This window comes from Eutrigla gurnardus, assembly GCF_963514095.1.
Source record: "Eutrigla gurnardus genome assembly, chromosome: 5".
NCBI classification, from domain to species: Eukaryota; Metazoa; Chordata; class Actinopteri; order Perciformes; family Triglidae; genus Eutrigla; species Eutrigla gurnardus.
This window is the reverse complement of record NC_139919.1, coordinates 18,229,072-18,252,782: the sequence shown is the minus strand read 5'-3', so window position 1 is coordinate 18,252,782 and position 23,711 is coordinate 18,229,072. Positions and strand designations below refer to the sequence as shown.

The following is a 23,711-nucleotide window of genomic DNA, read 5'->3' as shown; positions in this document are numbered from 1 at the left end:
CCCATCTCCGATATAAATAAGGTTGAATACAGTGGTATTTGTGCTGCTGTGAAAGTTTGAAAATTATATTTGGAAAACTCAGCAGCAGTGTCCCAGTTACGCAGGATCATCCACAGTCCTCACTGTCAACAGTTTCCACAGGGTCTTTCTTCAGTAGAAAGAGCAGTACTTACAATGAAAGAGTCTCACGTGTTGGTACATTCTCCAGAGTAACAAGGGTATTGCTCAAGGGAAGATACTTTTTTTTTGGAGTAGGAGCAATTTATTTGTTGTCAATATGCAGTTGTTTTATTTATGAGAACTAATGTTTTATTATTTTAGAAGTTTGCTTTATTCAGATTCTATTTTTTTGATAGATTTTGCCTTGTATGGTTTTGTTTATGAATTGGGTAAAACTGTGGGCCCCTGTGGTTGTGGCACATGATGCATCCTTTGATATACGTTTGATTTAGATTTTTCCGACAAATGGCCACTCAACAAGGTTTTCATGATACATTTCCATAAATTCAAACGCGCCTCCTCGTATTGAGACGGCAGAAGCACCTCAAAACCTGGACACATTAATTAAAACTATCTTCATGGCTACCTAGGGTTCAAGATCCTTAGCCTTCCAGCTCAACTCCCTCTTCAATGGTTGCATCATTGTTGACGCTGCAACTCATGCTCCGTTCTTCCCTCACTTGTGAACAAAATTCCAAGATATTTGAGCTCCCTCAATTGGGGCAGTGACTCACCCCCAATGGAGGTGCAAACCACGGTTTTCCAGCTGAGAGCCATGGCTTCAGACTTGGAGGTACTGACCCTCATCCCGACTGCTTCAGACTCAGCTGGCCCAGTAAGTACTGAAGGACCGATCTGAAGGACACAACAGAACCACATCATCTGCGTAGAGCAGACATGTGATTCTAAAGTCCCCAATTGACTTTGCACTCTGCTCCAATGTTTTACAGTGACTGGGTGGCTAGCAATGACCCTGTGACCCCATATTCCATCAGTAATACCTCTACCCACTCCCTGGAAGACACAGTCGTAAGCCTTTCCAAATCCACAAAACACATGCAGACTAGGATGGACAAACTCCAATGCCCCCCTGAAACAGATATGCAAGGTTAAAGACTGGTCCCTCGTTTCACATCCAGGACAGAATAGCTTGTGGTTGACCTGCAGAATCCAGACTTGCAAACTTCTCAATGGGTGGTGACTTTAAACTCCGCTTCAATGAAATCAATGCCAATTTATGAAGCTGTCTGAAAAAATGTGCTCTATCTGGTTATCTACAGACGCCTTTAATTTGCTGTGGTGCCTCAGACAGCGTTGCTTTGTCAGAACCTTCAGGGGACATTTCAGGTACTTCTCCAGAAGTCTCTTGCGGCACGATGAGCATGATTCAACCATAACAGGGCAGATAAGCAGTGTACACATGTTTAACTGAGACACCGCCGACCTTGGCTCAGACCATTGTCTGCTTCTTTGGTTGTCACATTCTGCCAATTAAGTCACCAGTTAACTCTGCCATTAACTCACTAACATCAACCCTGATTTGTTCACCGACTTCAACAGCTTTTACAAGCCTGGATGTTGCCAGGATGTTCTGACCTCAAGTGTCTGGCCCAGGTATCTCTGTAAGAGGTCTCTTACGGCAAAAGAAATAATCTCAGATACGAGAAAGATGGATTCTGACAGCTTTGTGTGCATCTATGTCGCCAATGAATTGTTTACTTCAGTGGTTTGTCCAACTTTTATTTTTGTACTTTTGGAACATCTATCTGGTTCAGTTGTGGCATGTTGCCAAGAGAACAAGGAAGGAACTAGAGACAATTGTCCCCAGACACCATAAAAGCTCCTCCCTCAAGTGCTGCTTTTGGTAGAAAACTGCACCTGAACTTTACAATATTTCATTCACACAGGAAACGAAGTGAGGCCGTATAACACCCATCCAGCTTCCTGCGTTAGCAAATCCACACTGATGGCCCGCTCAATAATCATACAAAATACACAATACTTAATACATTGATTGATATTTGAGAGGATTAAAACACTCTCTTAATGACTTATTGTCCAAATCCATAGCAAAATATAAATGTGTCACTTTTCTCTGATGGACAAACTAGAACACTGTTTGAAAAACATATCTTTGGCATTCAACTGCAATTATTGGCTGATATTTATACGCCCATACTGACATACCTGTGGTGAGCTCATATTAGCAGAGGCTATTGATATCGCACGCATGTAAATTGGCCAGATAATGTAGGTCTATTGTTGTCTATCTCTGATGGTATGGATGGACGGAATATTGAAACACAGAGCAATATCTAACAAAAGAATAAAACATCTATGAAGATATACCTAATTTGGTCTTTACTTTCCAACAAGAAATGTTAGTTAAAGTCATTTCAGACAGATGCTCTGGCTTTGTTGCCCCCCTGGCGTCTTGGCCCCCTGAATCTGTGCCAAACAGGCCCATTCAGAAACCCAGCCATGGTAATAAAATATTAAATGCCTGCTGTAACTTCTGCCTAAGTTTTGCTTTAATATACCAGTGGGTGTACCTTCCTATTGTTGGACACTTTGATGTTAAACGCTTGCATTAAAATGGCCCCATTAGATATTAAATCAGAGGGATGAACTGGACTGTACAGGGGTGTGTGGAAGTCTTACTGGCAGTTGTGGCATTTTAAAAAGTGCTTTGTTTAAATGACGATTTTCATTGAGACAGCAGCTCAACAAAATATTATCTAACTCATGGCTGGTCAGTGTGATTGCACTTGAAGACAACATGTTTTTATCTTAATTTTAATATCCAAATATCTGTTAAATCGTTGGGGGATAAAGAAGGGAAATTATCTGACTCCAGCGAAGTGACCTGCAATTAAAGATTCAAACCCAGCGAGCAGCAGTCTGTTTGTTATTCACCTGTAGGGCTTTACCCGGCGCTAGGACCCAGGGTGCGCGATTTTCATCTCCAGCTGCTGCAGACCGAAAACTGGCAATAAGGGAAGATCGCGAGGACAAACCAAAAATTGCATACTGTATTCATTCTACTCCAAAATCACATCCCTGGCCCCGCACGGAAGCCTCGGCGCGGACAACAATAGCTTGTTGCGCGGTGTGGTGCGGGCTCGGAGGCTGTAGACAGCTCGGAGCGCAAGGTAAGACGGTGCAATACCATGCGATTACTAATAACAAAGGCGTTACGGGCGAGCAGGGGGCATTAAAGGGGGCATTGCACAACGCTGTCGAGGGCGAGTGAAACTCTGCCAAACTTTGACCTGGATACGTGTATTTTCTAGTTGTCGGTGTGTGGCGGGGAGCCGCGGCAGTTGCGGTGATGTCTCGCTGTTATCCCGCGGCATTATGTGGGATCGTGTCACATGTCGCCCATGGACAGCCAAGTTGTGTGTCGAGGTGACATACTTGAGTCTGCTGTTTGGGCTACACGGACGCGGTCGGCTGTCCGCGCGCCGACACGGTAACTATGTGTTATACGAAGTGATGCGTTTGAGGTCCAGACAGATATTTAACATCATGTGGACGGCGCATCGGGGACATCCATTAACCTGGCGAACGGGAACATCACCCTTCCCCGTGCCTGTGATCCGGCTCCCATCCTGTCTTCGTTCGTCGTACAATAATTCATGACTTATACCGAGAAGGGAGAATGCGTTTGATTATTTAGGCTACTGAGCGTCCCCACCACCACCTGACCACCACCACCACCACCCCCCGCCGCCTTCCCAGCTACTGACCAGGTGAACCACCAACTTAGACGGGACATCCTCCGTCGCCGTAAACCATGGCGGCCTAAATAGGGTCGATATAATCTCCGATATGACTCACAGATAGATGACCATGTGTGCCCACTTTGAAGGCGACATTCTTCAACAACAACAAAAAAAAAAAATCAGGCCCTCGAAATAAACAACGTGCCTTCATCGCAGTTGTCACAGTGCATGTGCGGAATACCACATCGCCGCCCCAGAGATTTATAATTGCATGCATAACAAGTTTTTTTTTTTTTTTTTTTTTGGTGTGTCCTTAATCCCCACAGCTTCACACATCCTACGTGGAGCCCGTGAACCAAACTCGTCTATAATTGGTGAAGCCCCGAGCAGCCGGTCACTACCGGGATAGCTCGCGCGGTCGTTGAGGTCTCCGGGTTACCCCGGCTCAGACACAATGCGATGTGTCAGCTGCCGACTTTGAGATACTCCTGCTGTATGCCGACACGGGGGTTTTTCTCCCCCACACAGCGCCCCCCACCTCTCTCTACCGATTTTTTTTTTTTGTTTCCTAATTTTCACATTTGGCCATCTGTCAACGATCCGGCTGCTTACACGCAGCCATTACTGAGCGAATGGCGAAGGGCACGTTAGAAGCTTGCGCACGCCGATCCGCTCCGCGATAGGAGAAATAGTTTCGGCTCGCAGCCTGCTGCTCGGGATCGCCGTCCTGCGCCGCCTCGGTGCTCAGGCCCGACACGGGTCGTGCGTGGTAGCACACAAACTCTCCGAGTGAGAGTGTGTGTGTTTGGGTGTGTGAGGTTATTTCCTCAACACAAGTGTTGGGAAAAGTAGGGAATCTGCTGGCCTAGAGGACCCCTTTTAAACAGCTGCAGGCCTACGCTGCTTTCAGGACTCAGGTAAGACCAGTGACCTCATTACAGCAGAGTAACCTGTGGGCCTGCGTGTTCCACAAATGTGGGATAGGACAGCTAAACGTCCCGTGAAGGTATCATACATTCGCTGGATAATGACAAAAGACGGGTTTGATACTTTAAACACGTGTCTCTCCTGCTGTGTGTAGAGTGGAGTTGTGTCACTCACCTGCAACTATGAGCTCCTTGTCTTTGTTTTCCAAAGCTGGAAGTCAGACTTCACTTAAGGAAAAGCTGACCCCTTGTTCAGAGAGTAAATATATAGAACAAGTTGAAAGTACATGTAGATTTTTATTCAATTACAAATGCTGTATTGATGTAAATATGGTGTAACCTCTGGGAGAGGTTTCTTTCTATCGTATTTCATCTTCCAGGCTTGTATTTATTATAGAGCTTGCCTGTCTACGGCTGTGTTAACTCAATGGGGTTGCTGTGCGAAGACTGGATTACATCGGTATAGGCCTATAGGTTGAAGGCTATGAACTGGCAGAGTTCGTCTTGATTTTGTGTAAAAAAATCTGGGACTGAAATTAAACTGTGAGCTTCACAGCTTTTGATCTCAGCTCAAGCCCACTTCTCTCTAACTGTGTGCACAAATCCAGTTAAAACCTGACCTGGTGACAACAGGAAATGTGATTTTGAAACACTGCACTGCAAGATGTGAATGACAGTGAACTGAAAAAGCACAACAGCAGAGTGAATGGCTCGCGTTTCTGGTCTTTATTCATAATCATTGATTATCAGAAGGTCTTCCACGACATAATGTCGTCACACCATCAAAACCATGGAAATCATAAAACAAATCATATGATTTAGTTTGGCTCAGCACAGCTGCGGACTCCACATTCTTGTTAATTATTATAATGAATATTCAACATTAATCCAAGGGAGTAGCTAAAGTAACCGCACAAGTTGTCTTCTTAGGGTTTGTTTTAGAAATTGTCAGTGAGGGCGCAAGTATTTGGAGGCAAATGTGAGGATCACAATAGGGAATCTACAGATTCCTAACCGTCTCTCTGCAAAGGAATGTGAAAATTGTTTCACAGCTCATGTCATAAGTCAGTCTAAGTAAAAGGGGGACACGAGGGAGAGACTTCTACAAAGCAGCCTGCTGTCACCTTGTGAGCAAATAGGTTTGTTTCCAGAGCCAGTTATACAAGCCAGCTAAACATGGTCAGGTGTTAAGTCAGACCCGTGGCAGCAGCACCAAAATGACCAAAACTTGCTGAAAGATAACAAGTTTCATACAGTTGTGGGTTTTGAAATCCCTCTCAGAAATCTGTAGAGGAGGCTTTAGTGTGTGTGTGTGTGTGTGTGTGTGTGTGTGTGTCCCCCCCCCCCCCCCCCCCATCTTCTCCAGGCTGCATCAGCCTGCAGCTCACAGCATACACAACTGGAGGGCCTCCAGCAGCCGGAGTCTTGCTTCCTCCTCGTGGTAATTCCACTGCAACAGACCCAAACCTCTCCCACTCCTTTCTTTTTGTGTGCGTGCGCGTGTGTTGTTGTTGTATTTTTGGTAATTCCGTTTAGCAACCATCACACACTGCCGTGGCTCCGCTAATTGACCCGACTGCAACCGAAACGCAAACGCCCGGCTCAGTACTATTCGGAGCTCCGTTTTGGTTAAGAGAAATGCAGTTTATTACTTCGTTACCCCGATACGCCTCTCTTCAGTTTAGCGCACCGTTACACTCTTTGGTCGCGATCCCCCCATTCCCCTTGAGCGGCAGAAGCTCGCGTTGCATGTCGGTACCTGCAGTCCTTACCCCTCCCAGCCTCTCCAGCGTCTAATCCTGGGCGTGGATAGCCGAGCACTACATCTCCCATCCTGTCACCGAGCACCCTTCTGCCCCACTCTCTCCTCTCTCTCTCCCAACAGACTGGAGATACGAAACGGACTGTCTTGACGACCCCCCCTCCCCTTACCCTCCCCTCCTCCTCGCTCCCTCCCTCCCTCCCGCCTCCTCCCCCCCTCCCGGACTTTTAGAACCGAAAACCGTCGAGATTAGTGGGCAGCGACGGACGGCGGAGGCGAGAGGCTGGACGCGGCCGTATCCGAGTCGTGCCTGTACGCTGTTCACATGCCATCTGGACGAGAGGGTTCGTAACTGTTTGTGTCATTTAGACATCTTTTATTTTTATCTCGCGTGCTGATTAGCTGGGGAATTATTCAATATTTCGGCAGAGAGTCTGAAAGGGGGGAGAGGCTCGGCGGGTCGGTGAATGCCTTTCAACGCCGAAGTGGTTCCGTCTGTCCACCACAGGGCCGACGGGAGAGACTTCTCATTAGGTCGGCGGGGGATAAATAACAGTAGCCCGCCTCGGCGTGTGAAACATCGGCAGTAGCGCGAGGGCTTCGCGGGGACTCCGCTGTGCAGGGAGCTGGAAACGTCGGCTGCCCGCGGTGGTCAGTGGACTTAAACACGCCGCTCGCCTCTCCCCCCCCCTCTTTTCTGGTGGCCACTCCGGCACCACGGTCGTGTGTCTAATAAGTTGTGTCCCCCACCCCGCCGTCAGTTGTCCAGCTGGCTACTTACTTTGCGAGTGAGTCAGTTGGTGTGTTATCAGCGCGCGAGACGGACCGTTTGTTTGTTAACAAACCGGCAGACAGCGTTACTTTGTCGGGGTTGCTCGCGGGCTGATGAAAACGGCCAGTCGGGAGTTTTTTGTTTGTTCTGCTCTCCCTTTGCATTGATGTTGACTTCCCTTATCGGGCGGAGATGTGACACACTGTTCCTCCGACGCAGCCACTCGATGTTGGTGGTGGGGTTTTATCTCCCGTCACTCGCTATAACATACCAAAACAACGTCCTTTTGTCTGGAAAGCACGTCCACGATATTTCTGGGGCAAAAGAGGAAGGCAGTTTGTTTCCCGTGTTTGTCTCGTGGATGGACCGATCACCTGAGAGCCGGTTGCCATTCTCTCTCTCCCTCTACCTCTCTCTCATTCCGGTGTCTGCTCGCCATCTCAGAGAGCGACCCGCAGAGTTAGTCAGTGTTGACATCTACAGCAGAGGGACATACATTGTGCACTTTTTTGTGTTTTTTTTCAACATATGACATTGGGACATGTGCCTTAATGCGCCGTGGGGGCTGGACGGTGAGCCGACCGGTCTGAAGTGGGTTTCTACAACTGAATCGTTTGGTTTCGTCGAGGCTGTTTTTTCCCCTTCCTCACATGTATCGTCAGACTTGACTTTGTTTTTGTCTGCGCGGAGCGGAGCGTGTGTGTGTGTGTGTGTGTGTGTGTGTGCCGGACTACCGCATGCGTTCAGTGGCCTACATCAGAGCCGATGAAATGCAAATGTTGTGTCGGAGGAGACCGCGTCTGATCGCAGCACAAAGACTAACTAGCTGTAAGCAACTGTTGTACGGCAATGATGGATGCAGACCCTCCTCGCGCTGCGCGGTATCTGCATCGCCGGATCCCTTTCGGTCCGTGCTCGCGGATTCCCGCAGAGATCGGCGTGCCACTCATTATGTGCATCCCATTCGTTATGTCTACCTGACTCCGGGGTGAAACATTTTCATTCCCCACAAAGCTTTGACATAGATTTGCCTATCGCCCCCCTTTTTTTTAATAGTCGTCTCATTTACTTGCAGATGCGCTCACCTCTACCTACATACCGGGGGCTGCTCTGGCGTGTATATGACTAGTATTTCAAATTATATCAGAATAGATGAACTGTTTGATTGTTCTTATTATTCACGAGCATGGGCCTGGCTAGCATTGTGTTGTGAAGGAAGGTCTTAATATTTGTTGTCCTTTTGTGTGACTTTTCGATAGAGATGGTTGCAATTTCATGTCTAATTTTAGATCACACTGGATGACCCCCCCACATTAAAACTGCATTCATCTGAGGTGGGCTGCTTTGTTGTGATCCTAAATAATGAACTGTCCAGTGATGGATAAGAAACAAAACTTTGGTCACTCTCCATCATTTGGGTTGCACCAGCGCGCGTGGCTCCATCATGCCCAATAAAAGATCATTTTGCCCAGTTACAGCTGATTGGGTGATTTACTGTGAGGGTCAGAGGGGTCATGGGGCATATGCAAGACTCTGTTTTGGTTTGCTGTCAGCGACAGCAACGCTTGTCACCTTGTGAGTCTGTGTCTGTGTGTCATCATGGCAAAATGTGGGCATGGAGACACCTACTGTAGCAGGATCCACACAAGTGGTTTACAGTACTTTGCCAGTTGTTATTTCTGTCTGTCTGTGCACAGCGATAGCATCACAAGCTTGCTAGATGCCGTCACAAAAGTTTACAGGTGTGTAGTTCAAAATGGATGCCACGTTCAAGGCTGGGTGTGGTCCAAGCAAGGGTGCCGGTATACAGGGAGGTAGGAAGTGGGGAAGGAGCCATGACACAAAGAGAAACTACATCACAGATTTCCCCATAATATCTTGAATGCTGTCAAGTATAATACACGTGGAGAGCATCAGCGTGGCTCTGTTGTCGCAGGAAGATCTGAATTGGATTTAGGCAGCTTCTCTATATCTGAGTGTGAAACAAATTTAAAAAATAACAGTACTCCAGAGTTGGTTTAACCTGCGAAAATACAGTAAACAATGCGAAGGGGTGACGTATGAGTCTTGAGAGTTTCTGCCAGGGGCCCGTTGGCTCATAATCTGTCCATGTTGCAATGCATTAGTTCTTATTTCATTCACTGAATCTGCTATTCTTAGTAAACATGATTCACTCTCCAGATTGATCAACACTGACAAATTGTTAGTATTCCCTCCGTGGAAACAAATAAAATCAAAGGGAACAACAGAACAAATACATTCTTCTATTTACCACACTTTCTCTGTGCTGCCCTGAATTGTCTTTCTGCTCTAAAGGAAATTGGAATATATCTGGCCTCCCAGCCTGTCTCATAGGAGGGACATTTTCAATTGCCCAATTTTAGTTACTCTCTATCATACAGTTGCATTGATTATTACTTCCTACTTCATAGGAACAAATTAATGAAAGGGACTGATTGAAAGTATTTTCTGTGATTGAAACCAGAAAAGCTCCAACAGTGATTACATGAAGTGTTTTTGTTTTTTCTGCAGCATATCACTGTATTCAAGGAAAACTCTCACCTGACTGACTGAGCTACCCCCTGAGGCATGTTGTGTTAAAGAAACACCTATGCAGGTAATTGTTTTTTTCTCTTTTCGTTACAGTTAGATTACTAGATTAGAGCATTCTTTCTCTTATCTAATTAACACTGGCTTCATGATCTTCTCTTATTACTCAGGTGGATCCTACACTAATGAATGTAGGGGATGGAGGCACGGTGAGCAGAGAGATCAGTGCTCCGAATAAAGCGTCTGCTAGTATGGTGGGAAATCCCCCCCAGACGCTACCCCCTGAGTTTAGAGGAGATGTTACCCTCAGTCAGCAAAACAAGACCACTCCAACAACAGACTGTAAGACGGCAAATGCCTGCCTGGACACCAGCAATTACAACCACAGCCCTGAGCTTTCTCCACCTCAACAGCCCAACAATGCACCAATGTCTGGCTCCGCTCTCACTGGCTCAGAGAAGAGATCAGACAAACGGGTTGAGGCCCCTAAAGTCAAGGCTGATGGTACTGGGGTCTTCCCTACCCGCCAGTGGTCAAGTGGTGTAAAAGCCAGCCGGGAGGACTCACTCACTCCCTCTCACAGCAATGTGACATCCAGTAAGAAATCCCACCCGCAAACACCATCTGTGCAAAGTGTTCCACCTGGGTTTCAGTGCTCCACCATGTTTAAACCAGCCCAGCCTGTTGCCTTCCTACCGTCGGCTAATTTTCCCTCTTCACTTTGTAAAATCACCCTCCCACCAGCACTGGGTCAAATTTCAGCACTAAGGGAAGCCACGTCCAGTCAATTTCAGAAAGAAGTTCAGCCTCAAAGCTCAGATGTCGGAGGGACACCTCTCATGCGAACCTATCCCTATCCGTTCTCGGTGGGCCGGACTCCAGCCGCAGAGAAAAAAGCCGGCACGTCATCGTCGAAACTAAAATCAAACCATTCGTCTAATAAGAATGCCAAATCTGTGGGAGAGCATACATCTTTAGCCTCAGTGGTGGCTTCACCAGCTATTGCCCTTCCATTGCAGCACCCTTCATTAACTCCTGCAGCACCCAGCCGCTACACACTGTCTCCTACTGCTGCCATTTGCTGTGGCTCTGCCCTGGCCAGCATCACCTCTCAGAGCAGACTGCTGAACCATGTGGAGAAAGGCAACGGCATAGACAAGACAACCATGGGCTCTCTTATAACGACGCCTCCCTCTGCTTCAGAGGACCACACAGCTTGTTCTGTTGAACCGAGGGATGTACCTCTTGATTTATCTGCTAAATCCAAACGTCCAAAATGCATTAATGACCCTCCGGTTACAATGATTGAGTCTCATAATGAGTCAAATCAGAGCAATGTTCTTAACTCAAAGAGGGCTAATTCTACAACGTATAACTCGGCTGTGAAATACCCTGTATTACCCAACACTCATAGAAACGGATCCCATCAAAAGCAAATAAATAGGCCACAGAATCACCAGGTCCCCGAGCCCAAACAAACCTGGGGTAAGGGATCTTCACAAGACTCCATAAAAAACATCCCTGGAACATACGTAGGTGTGGCGAGCCCCATACTGGCTTCTACTCTACGGGGCAAAGACGGAAAAGGGGCGTTCGCAGATGAATTTCAGAGTTTTGCAAAGCAGGAGTTTATATCTATAATTGACCAAGGAGAGCATCTGGCATCAGGAGGAAAGAAGCCTTCCTGTCTGATGAAGGGCAACCAACATGCTCACAGTGTCAAGCATGTTAAAAACACCAGCACAGCTATAACTAAGAACTGTGCCTCTAAAGGAGCCCCGACGACTGCCCTGTCGAGCTCTGCCAGTGCTCCGGCTCATCAGAAATCTGGCAAAACAGCGGTGCCATACTCCACCACTGTTGTCAATCCAGCTTGGCAGCAGCCCCCTCAGCCTCCGCACCAAGCCTCCTCTGTTCAGAGAAAAATCACACGGGTATCTCCAAAGACGAAGGGCACCACGGCTACAGAAGGATCGAAGGTTCAGAGTGCTCATCACAGCCCATCCAAACCCGAGGATGATAAGTGGGAGAGAATGAAGTTGCCGCTGTTTAATCTTGCCTCCATCGTGAAGCAGCAAGTTCTCGAAACAACGGCACCAACAGAAGAGGGCAATACTCAGGCCATACCTGTTGCCTCAAGGAAAGCTGATGTTCCGAATCCGCTCTCTGGGAGCCAAGACACTCAGTCTAAACATACTTCCGCTTTTGAATACCAACCATACTGGTCTGTGGAAAAATGGGCTGACTTGCCATCTCAAGGGGATTCAACTCAAGCTACGAAGAGGCATGAGAAGGCAAATGCAACTGAGCCTTTGGAGAATATTACAGAGTTAAACAACAGCCAGGGAGAACGCATGGGTCAACAAGCGAAGCAGGGTTCCTCGAAACCTGCTGGCCTTCTCTTTGGGAGCAATGCGTCAACAAATGGGAACAGGCTGGAGAGCAAACTAGCCCAGGTGTTAGAGGGGGAGAGGTTGAAGGAAGAAAGTGGGGCGGCAGACAGTCGTCCCAATGAAAAACTGGAGGGCATGGTTGAGTCTATTCTCACAGGCCAGTGTGCGACGGTAAGCGACAAGTTTGAGAAGAAAACAAACGGAACCAAAGAGGAGTCGCCAATCAAAGCAACAGCGGCTGCCGGCAAACAAAAGAAAACCAGTCCTAAGAAAGCAGCAAAGGAGAAGGCGCCGTCGGACTCATCAAAGAAGGCTGCAGGAAAGAAAAAGCAAGACACAGAAAACACTCCGACCAAAGTGTCTTGTCAAAAGAAGGTAAATTATTTGTGTCCTTTTTAATATCTAAAATATACTTTTTCTTATTCTTTTTAGGGCAGCAATCACCTCAGTCATCTCGAGATTGTATCAACTGAATGAATTGGGTGATACAGAGCTCACTTTCATATTAGGAAACTATGACTGATGATTTAACTTCCAAAAGCTTATTGTCAGACTGTTTCATGCTCTCCGTCACCATGAAAGCCTTGTGATCAATAGCATTGAATACAGCGTACTCTTTCTGTCTCCTGTGTATTTCAGCAGAAGAAACAATGTGCACCTGTGCTGGAGCGGAGTCTGCCAGCAAGGAAACTTTCTCCACAGAGTAAAGAGTCGACTCCAAGGGACAAGATCAATCCCCTCAAGGTTGAGCAACCAACCCGCAACAAATCAGGTAACATCTTTTTTTATTCCCATAATCCTGTGACATTTACGGCCCTGAGAAGTTCTAACAACATGGACACATTTGTGATATCTATCACAAATTTAATGATGCTTTCAGTTGTGTCAGACATGTTACATTTTATTGAGCTTCCAGGCAGATTCCTCTCTCATAGCTTTAGTTCGGGAGATAAATAGCCTGCAGTCAGCCTCGGTGGCTTGTGTATGAAGCAGACACATTTTGTCTGGGTGGTGTTTTTTGATGTCTCAGTCACACTTGTATGCATAGACGCTTGCGTGAGTCTAACAATCAAATGTGATTTAATCAGTTACAGAAGGCGGCAGCAGTTCTCGGAGTGTAGAGACGCCCGTGTCTCTCAACTGCTCCCCTGTATCCAGTAAGGAGGCCGACACTACAGGAAGCTCCTTCCCGAGGCTGAGGAGAGGACGACGGCGAGCTGATGAGGCTCGACTTGACCTCTGGGGTTTTGCAACGCCTTCCCCTCCTCCCCCACAAATGTCTCCTCCCCCAGTTTCCCTGTCGCCCCCCATGACCCCCACCCAACCTGCCCGCCGTCCGAGAGGGAGGCCTCGCTCAAACCCCCTACCAGAACAAGTGAATCAGGGCAAGAGCAAGACAGCAAGTGCAGAGGGTGACATGCCTGCTCCTAAGAAACGCCGACGATGTTGTAGCAAAAAGTATCAGACCGGGGAATACATCACTGAGAAAGACAAGCTGGAAGATGGAGAGCACCTCGAAGAATCGGACTCCCTGCGACAGGACAGCGGCGTCCCAGCAGGTATGCCGTTTCTCTCCAGAGATCGGTAACGTTTCCAGGCCAGGTTTTAATCAAAACAGAAAAAGCTGTTACTTACAGATATGATTAAAAAAAAATCATAAAGTTATAGTATGAATCTGTAAAAGTTTGAGTGTAGCGACTTCTTAGTATTTTTATACGATCAAGGGCTGAAATGAAACGTTTTCAAGTAACTGACCGATACAAAATTTTGATAATTCATTTAAGAAAAAGAAAAATTGCCACACATTTAATTCCAGCTCCCCCGATGTAAGGATCGTCTGCTCTTGTCTCTGGTTATATTATCGTAAACTGAATATCTTTGGGTTTTGTTCAGACAAAATAAGACATTTGCGGACATCAACTTATACCCCCATAATATATATATTATAATATATATTATATATAATCAGCAGCTTAAAATTACTACAAGGAACTTTTAGGTTTGATTCCCCACAACGAAACAATTTATTGCTCGCTAGAATCTCCTTCAGATCTGACTCCAGCAGTGACCAGCCCACTAGAACAGACCCAGATCCTTCTTCCCTGCCACCTTCAACCTGCAGTCGGAGCTCCAGCGGGAGGTGGAAAGCCCGGCACTGGCAGCACCCTCTAGCTAGGAGCAGAGCTTCGCTGGTCCCTGCTGATCCAGATGGGACCAGCTAAAGACAAAGGTGGTGGTTTGGAGGATCTGGAGGACGTGGCGCTGCATGCACTAGCGGATGGAGAGAAGCTGCAGGGGTAGCAGGTCTTTGGCTGCAGCTCCTGGAGCTCACTGCCCAGATCCTAGGAGCCAACACCACGCTTCTGGAGGCCTGCTGGAGGGAAGGGAGGCACAGGAGAACCAGGACTAAGTGTGGTAGACAGTTAGACTCTTCTGCAGTAAAGAGAACCTGGAAGCTGCAGATCTTGAATTCACAATGCAGTGTTACTAATGGCAACACTACTGCTTTGTCAACAGGGGCAACAAAATGAAAGTTCTTTGAAGTAACTTTAAATGATAATTGAAGTTATTTTTAGTTGCTGCGAGTAACAATATAGTTGAATTAGTTGATAAACAGTCTTCTGGCCAGACATAAGTGACAAAACGTTTGGCCATGCTCAATTAATAAGGGTTAAAATCTTTGTAAAAGGTCAATAAGAAAATAATTAATAGAACATTCTACCGTATATGATAGTGGACAAATACAAAATAACAAAATACATTTAACAGCTGACAAACACCAAAGCTTATGATATTCTTGAGGTGCATCATAAGGGATACGGCACACCTGAACACAAAATTGCAAAAAGCAGACAGCAGCTACCCCGTTTCAGCCAATACCATGGCTTAGCCATGGCAGCACCTAAAATATTCCCGGCTCCATGTTCAACTTGGCAGATGAACAAGAGCATAAAACTGCTCCATAACGACATTGGTACATCAAAGATAAAATGTGTTATCTTGGAATATTAGGATTTATATGTCGATTTTTCACAGTGATTATCTCTTTGGTGCCACTATGCATAACCTCCCATCCGATTCATCATTATAGATCCACAGGCCGATCGCTGTCCAAGTCCCACCGCGTGCAGCCCTGAGCCTCCTCGACGGAGACCCTCGTTCACTCGCTCGGGGTCGGCCCGCTACCAGGAGAGCGAGGTATCTCCAGAGGGCAACGACAAGCCCTCAGGGAAGAGGAAGTTCAAAAGCAAGCACTTAGGTGACAACGAAGAGCAGAAGGTAAGACACCCGCTCAGGAGGCCTGTTTGATTCCAGTACATTGCAAACCATACAGGGTTGATGGGAATAAACCAGTGTGTCATGAATATATTAGCTTACAGTGCCCCCCTGTGGCTCGATAAATGCAATGTGTGTCATATTTATACTGCACAGGTCCATGAAGAGTGGAACAAATTTCATTTGATAAACTGCTCCCATGATTAAAATCTGTATTTTAGGTAAAGACCAAACGCGGCAGCTTGGGCAAGCGTGCTGCTGCACTCGCCGTGGCCGACGATGGTGCTGATGTAAAAAGAACAGAAGGCCTCCTGCCCACTCCAAAAAGTTTGCCATCATCTCCCTCCACTAAGAGAGGCTCGTCGGGAAGAAGCAGCGGCTCAGAGTCTCCACCCAAAAAGCCCGTTCCTCCAGAGGTTCGTCGGCTGATTGTCAATAAAAATGCCGGGGAGACTTTGCTGCAACGTGCTGCACGCTTGGGCTATCAGGTAAAATCCACCATTTTGCTTCTGTACTGTTAGATGACTGTGTACTTCCTTGAATCATAGTGTGACCAGTCTGCCTCTGATGCCATTGTTCTGCAGGATGTGGTTCAGTATTGTCTTGAAAAGGACATCAGGGAGGTCAATCGGCGCGATAATGCCGGTTACACAGCTCTCCACGAGGCGTCCTCTCGAGGCTGGACTCAGATCGTCCAGATGCTGCTGAAACACGGCGCTGACGTCAACTGTAGCGCCCAGGATGGGACACGGTGAGCCTTCATAGTGTCTTCACACACAAGTTATTGGAACCTATAAAACATGTGATTTCTCATAGAAGTGCAATCTTTGTAACAAATTTGAGCACGGAGGTTATTTCTTGACCTTCACAAAAGGCACATGTGGCACATTAATTGCAGTTTAATGGAGTAATGTATGTTATAAAACACCCTCTGGGAACAAGTAATGAACAAACTCACTGACAGGTGTATTTTATGACTAATATTCGGTGAGATGTTTTTTTTTTATGGTAATAATTCCATTTGTCTTTTAATACAATAGTTGCACAAATCGTATTTAATCACACAAAGTATTTGTTGTGTTGTAGTACATCCCACACATCCGACACTTCACATACAACAAGTTTGCAGCTTTGGTGATACAAACCTTGAAAGGCATTTGTGTTTTGTTCTTTCTTTCTTTAGGCCCCTTCATGACGCAGTAGCGAGTGATAACCTACCTATAGTCTGGCTGCTTTTGAACCACGGTGCAGACCCGACTCTGGCTACCTACTCTGGACACACTCCGGTCAAACTGGCACATAGCCCAAGCATGAAGACCTTCCTCACAGGTAGTTCAACCTTTTTCTAAGCCTTATTTTACAGAAGTAAGTAGCTGTGAATACATAGACATATTTCCATATTGTAAGAGTGCTGTTCTGTTTCAGGCTTAATCTACTTTTTCACATCATCAACAAACACTTCCGCCACAATAAACAACACAAAACAAAGTCTATAATAAAAGCAATAGAAATGTATCAGCCAACTTTACAGTCACATATCAAGCAATGTGTCAACACATTAATAAGCCTGTCCCCACTCCCACTACATCACATTTGGCACAGTGAGCAATAAACAGCTTGCATGCAGCACACATGAAAAATACAAAATGTTACATCCACACATGGCTTGACATTAACTGTTTGAGCCAAATGTTGTCCTATTGAACGGAAACATTCAGAAGTATTTAGCTGCCAGACATGAATTTCCATACAGTTTCAGATGCCTTCAAGTTGGTTTTATGCATGACAAGAGCAGCACAGTAAAAGGTGACGCTCGCCTTGATGACGTATTGGGAGTTTTGGGTTCACAGAAACTGATGCAAGCGCTTGTCACCTGCAGCTTCTTCCATCCAGTGCACTGTGACTTTTCCTTCTTTTACCATTTATCTTGCAGATTTATCCCTTTTGAAAGAAAAATCAATATAAATATCCGCTGAATTTTTTTATCAGTAAAACATTACAGTCAAGAGATTGAGTAGAGACCCATGACCACATCACTGTTATTACATACAAATCAGTAAGACTTGTGCAAAAACAGCCCGTTGACAGTTTAAATAAAACATTCATTGAAGAAAAAACATGTATTTTGTGTTGCAAAAGCCGCCAATGATTTCTTAATTCATTATCCTTAATGATTGATTAAGGAAATGCTTTTAATCCCCTTCCCTGAGATCAATCTGCTTCCATAAATTAGCCAGGCAGAGTGATTAATTACACATCTGGCTTCCTGGGAAACTTCTGACATGCACAACTTCCTCTTGCTTGTCATATTGGACCCACAGAAAATCGTCGTGCCAGCTTGTTTACAGGAACTGTGTCTTTAGCATTGTCATTTATTTTCACATCACTGTTGATGGTGATTTGGAGGATTTCTCTCAGCCCTTGGCCAGGCTGTGGGGGCGGAGGAGACATTGTGTTGCTTTCACTATCAACTTGGCTGCTGTTTCAGTGTTCAGGGTTAGTCTCACACAGTGTGTCTCAGGTAAATAAAGACGACTCAGTAACTAATGCAGTAGAGCGCGGATACCACACGTGGACTCAAGAGCTTATCACAATTCAAACTACAACTTAAGTTAATTTGCTGGAACAGTGTTTGACGTTAATGTTTTTGTCGAGCAAATCATTTGAACTTTTCTCTATACAATTGTTTCATTAGAGGTTCTAAAATAACGACAAAGACTAAAGTTAATAGTCATGTTTTATCTGCCTTGCTCTCAAACCGCTCCATACATATCTGGAGTTTCGCCCACATCCTGACTAACAACCACTCAAATAAACCCCTGTTTCCGGGATAATTGTAATGCTCGCTTTCACTTCAGCTCATAAATTTGGCTTTTACCCACCACCGTATTTTCATGAGTCTCAACAAAGATGAGAAGGAAGTGAGAAAGTATGGATTTTTCTATTGTCTATTATTTCTGTTCAAACAACCATCCCAATCATCCCATCATACTATTTTCATGACATCATGTGTTTTCAGACTGGCAGATGAAGCATTGACGTGTAAATTTAGAACTTTAATCTGAAAATATGACATGATATATATATGATATATAATATTTGTTGTTTTTTCTCCACAGAATATTTCACAGACCTGGAAGGCCGCAAAGAACAGGAACCGATTTCACCTTGGGATTTCTACAGTAGCTCCCTGTTTGGTAAGAAAAATGTAAATGGTGTCTGGATCTGTCTTTCTGTCTGCTAATCCATCAATCCACTGATCAATCTCATATTCCTATTACAACTTTGGCCATGAGGAAGATGAGGCGAGGCTTGTTGCAGCGATGACCAGGTTGCTGCAGGGAAACTATTCTTTGTTTGTAAACTGAACTAGTTTGTAGGCACAACCACTGGGACGTTAAGGGATGTTTGCCTTGTGTACCAGCATCAGAGTTGTGCTGTAAAGAGCCACAGGGAGCCAGTTATCCAGCGAGGGATGAACAGGATTAGAATTGCATGGAAGAATTTAGGGGGACTAAAGAGAAAGCTGGACTGAAGCTTTCTGTATAAACGGAAGAGACCAAAAATAACTTTGGTAATGTGTAACCCCCCCCCCCCATCAAGGAACATTTCTTTTTTTTAACTATAATTGTTTTTAAATGTTCTTTTCCCTCCTTCTGCTGCTCTAAAGCTAAACCTAAACAATCACAATTATTCAAATGTAGTTCTTTGCACCAAATGTAGTAATAATGAAGAAAAAGGTTTCCACCAGAGTGCATTCAATTACGTCTATTTAGGGATAAATTGTGTATATCTTATGCTCGTCATTGGTTGGTCAGTTGACTGTTGTGGTTGCTATGCATAGACTGTCCTTTAGAGGGCGTTCAAAGTCTGTATCCAAACGCAGCTCAATGTCAGCGCAGAAACATCCAGTTGGCCTGCTCCTCTTCATCTCACATCATGGGGCTTGTCTTCACAGAGACTGACCAGGAGCCGTGCTGGGACTTCCTGTTGTCTGAGCAGAATCAAGAGCTTGAGGAGGATGCAACAATACAGACGGAGCCGGACTCGGACAAAGATTGCCTTTTGTTTGAGTTCTCGTCCGAGCCTCTCTTACCTTGCTATCATGTTCAGGTGTCATTAACCCAGGGGTGAGTCCACAGAGATAGATCTCTATATATTTATATATATATTGACCACTGAGTTATGGCTGTTATACATTTATGGACCTGATTTACTCTGTAATGCAAGCCATAAACAAAACGCTACTGTCACCTCAGTTTGAATGCCGTTTCACTGCTATGATGACAGTAGGTAGTGATTGCTGTGACTCGTGGCTGTACTGTAATAGTTTCACTTTAGAGGTGTGTTTTCTCTGCCATAGATAATAAGCACCTGGTGTTTAAAGGTGTTCTCTCCAGTGATGGAATACGGTTCTGTTAGAAACTTGGGAGACTTGAAAAATCATAACTAACAATGAAAAGGGGAGTTGTTGTGGGGAATGTATTGTTATGATTGTTATTCCTTCCTCTAAACGCTGACTCATATCGGACATTTCTCTTTTACAGCTTTTGCAACTGGTTCCTCCTGACGGATGTCCTGAAGCGTCTGAAGATGTCGGCGCGGATTTTCCGGGCTCGTTATCCACATTTGGAGGTGGTGAGTCTGTTGCGTGCTGAGCTCGGAAGGCAGGTATCGGTCAGCCAGGTGAGCTCCACTTTGGCTTCCCTTTACAAAGGCAAAAACAAGGAGGAGGAAGGGAAGGAAGAGGGAGAAGAGAGACATGTTGATCTGGTGCGATGCGTACCAGAGCTCCAGAGACTACTGGGATCGTCCATTCACATCCTGCAAGATGATGAGGAGGAGGAGGAAGAGACACTAACAAACACGGGGAAGCCTCGCAGCCGATAGCCTCTCTTTCAGTGCGCTCCTCCACCGTGCAACATTTTGTCAACGGTAGTCCTTCCCTGCAAGCAGCAGCTCAAAGGAAACCTCGCCGTCCAATGTAATGAGGGTGATGAGTTTGAACTCCAGCAGCAGAAATTACACTCCACCTATAACCCTTGACCTCAGACAGAAGGTGATTAAGTGATCACGAGGACCTGCACATGGGAGTGGTCAGTGCTGGAAAGCAGCTTTCAGGTTCCTATCCATAGGTATATTTGAATACATGAGAACTATTGAGCAAGCCTTTTGTATTGATTATGTATGTACATGGTAGTGTATATGTATATCTTGCCATCAGGGTTAAAACATTTGGTTATATAAATGTATTCTTGTGGCAAAGAACAAATTATGTTTAGGATTTTTTTTTTTTTTTGCTCCCGAGGGAAATCGATATTTTTTTCGAAGGGAGATCAAGACTTTTATCTTGGTGAACTTTTGTGTGAAGCTAAGATGCTTAAGTCAGGGAGGCCAATGGCCCGGATGGTCCTGGCTCTGTCAACCTGGGAGACTTGGAGACCTGCAGAGAAGAGACCTCGGCACATAACATTCAAATGTAATCCTCATTTCCATTTTCCCCTTATTTTTAATTTTCCCTTTTTCATCAAGTGATCATTACTGGACGGACCTAGTAGCTTACATTGATACTTTTTTTCCTCCCCATTTCACAAAGTATGGGCAGCACTCAGCTGCAGTCTTTTTGGACTGAGAGTTTGTTTACAGAGCTGGACAGATTGTAGTGTTCTCCACTCCCCAGGTAGCACTCCTCCTGAACTGATACAGAATCCTGTGGATCTCTCTCAGAGGAAAAGTAGTCCCGTCTCTGGAGTCCAGAGGTTGCTCCTGTGTCCGAGTAGCCGAGACGCCCTCTTAACTGCAGCCACGTCCCAATACGATGTTCCCAGATCCCCGAGTGCTTTGTGTTGCAGTGTTTTATTCACACTGTTTGTTGTGCTTAATTTAATAGTCATTAATATATTTGACCTCTTGTGTATCTGACAAGCCTGTCTTTGAAAAAAAATTGCTTTGTATGGTTGGTGCTTCATTTTGAAATGTACTTATTAGGATCCCTTTATTCTGACATTTTCTTCCTTCATTCAAGAACAGTATTTAAAAAAAAAAAAAAAAAAAAAGCTAAAGTACAGTTTTATTGTACTGGTGCTAAGACAGATTTTGTGTTGACAATCAATGATGTTTTGGTTTGAAGTCACAAACTAATAAAAGATATTTAAGATGAAGAGACTTAAGGTGTAAAGAAAAGTATAGTTTAGTTAAATGGGAAACAGCACGACTGAAAGACTGAGCAGTGCTTGAAGAGCCTTTTATTTGATTCTTTTATAAGAAATCAACAAGAATAAAGCATGATTGTGAATCATAGTTATTATCTCTTTATTTTGTCGATTGGCTTATTATGATGATGATAGCTGAATTGAATATTCAAGGTAGAGCTCTCCCTCAGGCGTATTTCACAGTTTCTGTTCCGTCTATGACGTTCTATTAGATAAATGGCTTCTTTTTTTTAAATTCACAGATAATTTGCCGCTATAAGTAATTGAACAAAGAACCGTGATATTAATCTGTGCTCTACCTGAAGAAAACATTTTTGCATTCAAACCCAAATAACCTTTTTATCTCAAAGTGTTGGCAGTTCTGATTCTGCACTATGATGAGGAAACGCCATAATTGGGTGTTCCAGTTGAGTAGCAGTCCGGGCGCATACCTTGTTAGCACAACACCACTGATTCAATTGTAGCTGGGTCGCCCCCCTTACCCTGTCCCCATGTAACATGTTTATCTCTCCTGTCAAGCTATTGAATAATGTTACAAAAATATATATATATATAAATATATAATTTAGTTGAAACGACTCAATTGTATAATAATTTGTGGCAATAAGCAGGATCAGCACACTGTTTTCTGCTACCACAGTGTTTTTTTTTTGTTTTGTATTATTTAATTCTCTCTCCCTGTGTGAGTGTTAATCTGTGATGTGATGTTTGTGCCTGAAGAAGAACTGATTGTCCCAAACATTTCAAACGTAAAGAAGCAGAGAACAGTGTGCAGAATTTAACTTTTGTCATGATATCTCGTGTTTTGTCCCGCAGAGTTTTGTTTTGTTTTTTGAATGTGCGTATATTTTTTTCCTCCATAATAATCAGCCTCCCCACAGATATAAAACAGGATTTTGAACAAATCTCATTTCAAGGTCCACTTACTCGTTTGTTCCGACTCTTTCATCCGTCTCCCTCGGTCTTTACAATCAGCAGATTGGCTTTATGAGATCGTCGTGTCCTCTGCTGATTCCAAGGTATAAAGTTACAATATATCACTTTAGAAAGAAGAAAGAAGACAAACACCCTCTTATTAATGAAAAGTTGAATTCATGAACAATAAACGCACTCTTTCTCACTTCACCACAAAGTGTTTTTTCTGCTTCGGTTATAGTAGAATTTAGTATGTCTCACTTTAAGCCTTGAATGAGAAAATCTTCATTCCCAAGTGAACTGTGTAGACTCAATCTGCTGAAAAAAACTTGAGAACAGTTTGCGGAACTTTAAGTTGAGATTGTAGCCACATCCGTATTTTCTATTCAATATGGAGTACCTCAGGGCTCCGTTCTCGGCCCATCACGCTTCTCTCTGCACATCATACCTCTCTGCTAAAGCATTAATTTATTAATAAAATGAATTGGCCTGACTTAACATAGAGACCCGTTTGAATAAGTAACAGTAACTTGAGACAAATGTGCAATATCTCAAAATACAACCGTTAAGACTGTTACGTTCAATTCAAGCCTTTCTATTCATCAGCACATTAAACACATCACCAAATGGACCTTTCACCTCCCGCATAGTTAAACCATGGCTGACGCAGAGATCCTAGTTCAGGCCTATTGTATCATCCACACTGGATTATTGTAACGTTATGTTATCAGGCCTGCCATGTTCTGGTACTGAAAGATTTCATAATGGTTTAGGATGCTGCAGCTCGGATCACAACCACAACCAGATTATTTCAGCACCAGTTTTACCCTTCCTTTATTGGCTTCCTATCTACATCAGATCAGAATTTAAGGTGCTACAACATCTGAGATTTCTTCCAGGTTCCCCCGTTAAGGGTTTTTTGTTTGAGGCTTGAAAAGAGCCGAGGATGTCGTATGCTGTACACATCATAAAGCCCCATGAGGCAAATTTGTGATTTGTTATATTGGCCTGTATAAATAAAATTGACGTGACATGCGAGCAACTTCACGCCAGCTGAAGTGTTACAAGCCGTTTTTGGGCATCCAAGCAGCATCCAAAAATACCAAGACAACATTTTAGTTTCAACAAAATGTAACTGCAGCTTGTAACTGTTGCTGTTTGGGACACGGTGGAGCCTGCA

The 23,711-nt window shown here is 44.7% G+C and overlaps 1 protein-coding gene across 1 annotated transcript; it reads left to right on the top strand.

Moving 5' to 3' along the window:
• Positions 1-739: 739 nt before the first annotated feature.
• bcorl1 (BCL6 corepressor-like 1) lies at positions 740-22,728 on the top strand (the record flags this gene model as incomplete). The annotated part of the gene is given in 13 exon segments (XM_084009903.1): positions 740-835; positions 9,718-9,756; positions 9,758-9,802; positions 9,906-12,503; positions 12,768-12,900; positions 13,217-13,687; positions 15,220-15,407; positions 15,626-15,892; positions 15,989-16,155; positions 16,588-16,733; positions 18,524-18,601; positions 19,363-19,534; positions 19,952-22,728. Coding segments are annotated over 13 exon segments (4,743 nt in total). The 3' UTR covers positions 20,295-22,728.
• Positions 22,729-23,711: the final 983 nt, after the last annotated feature.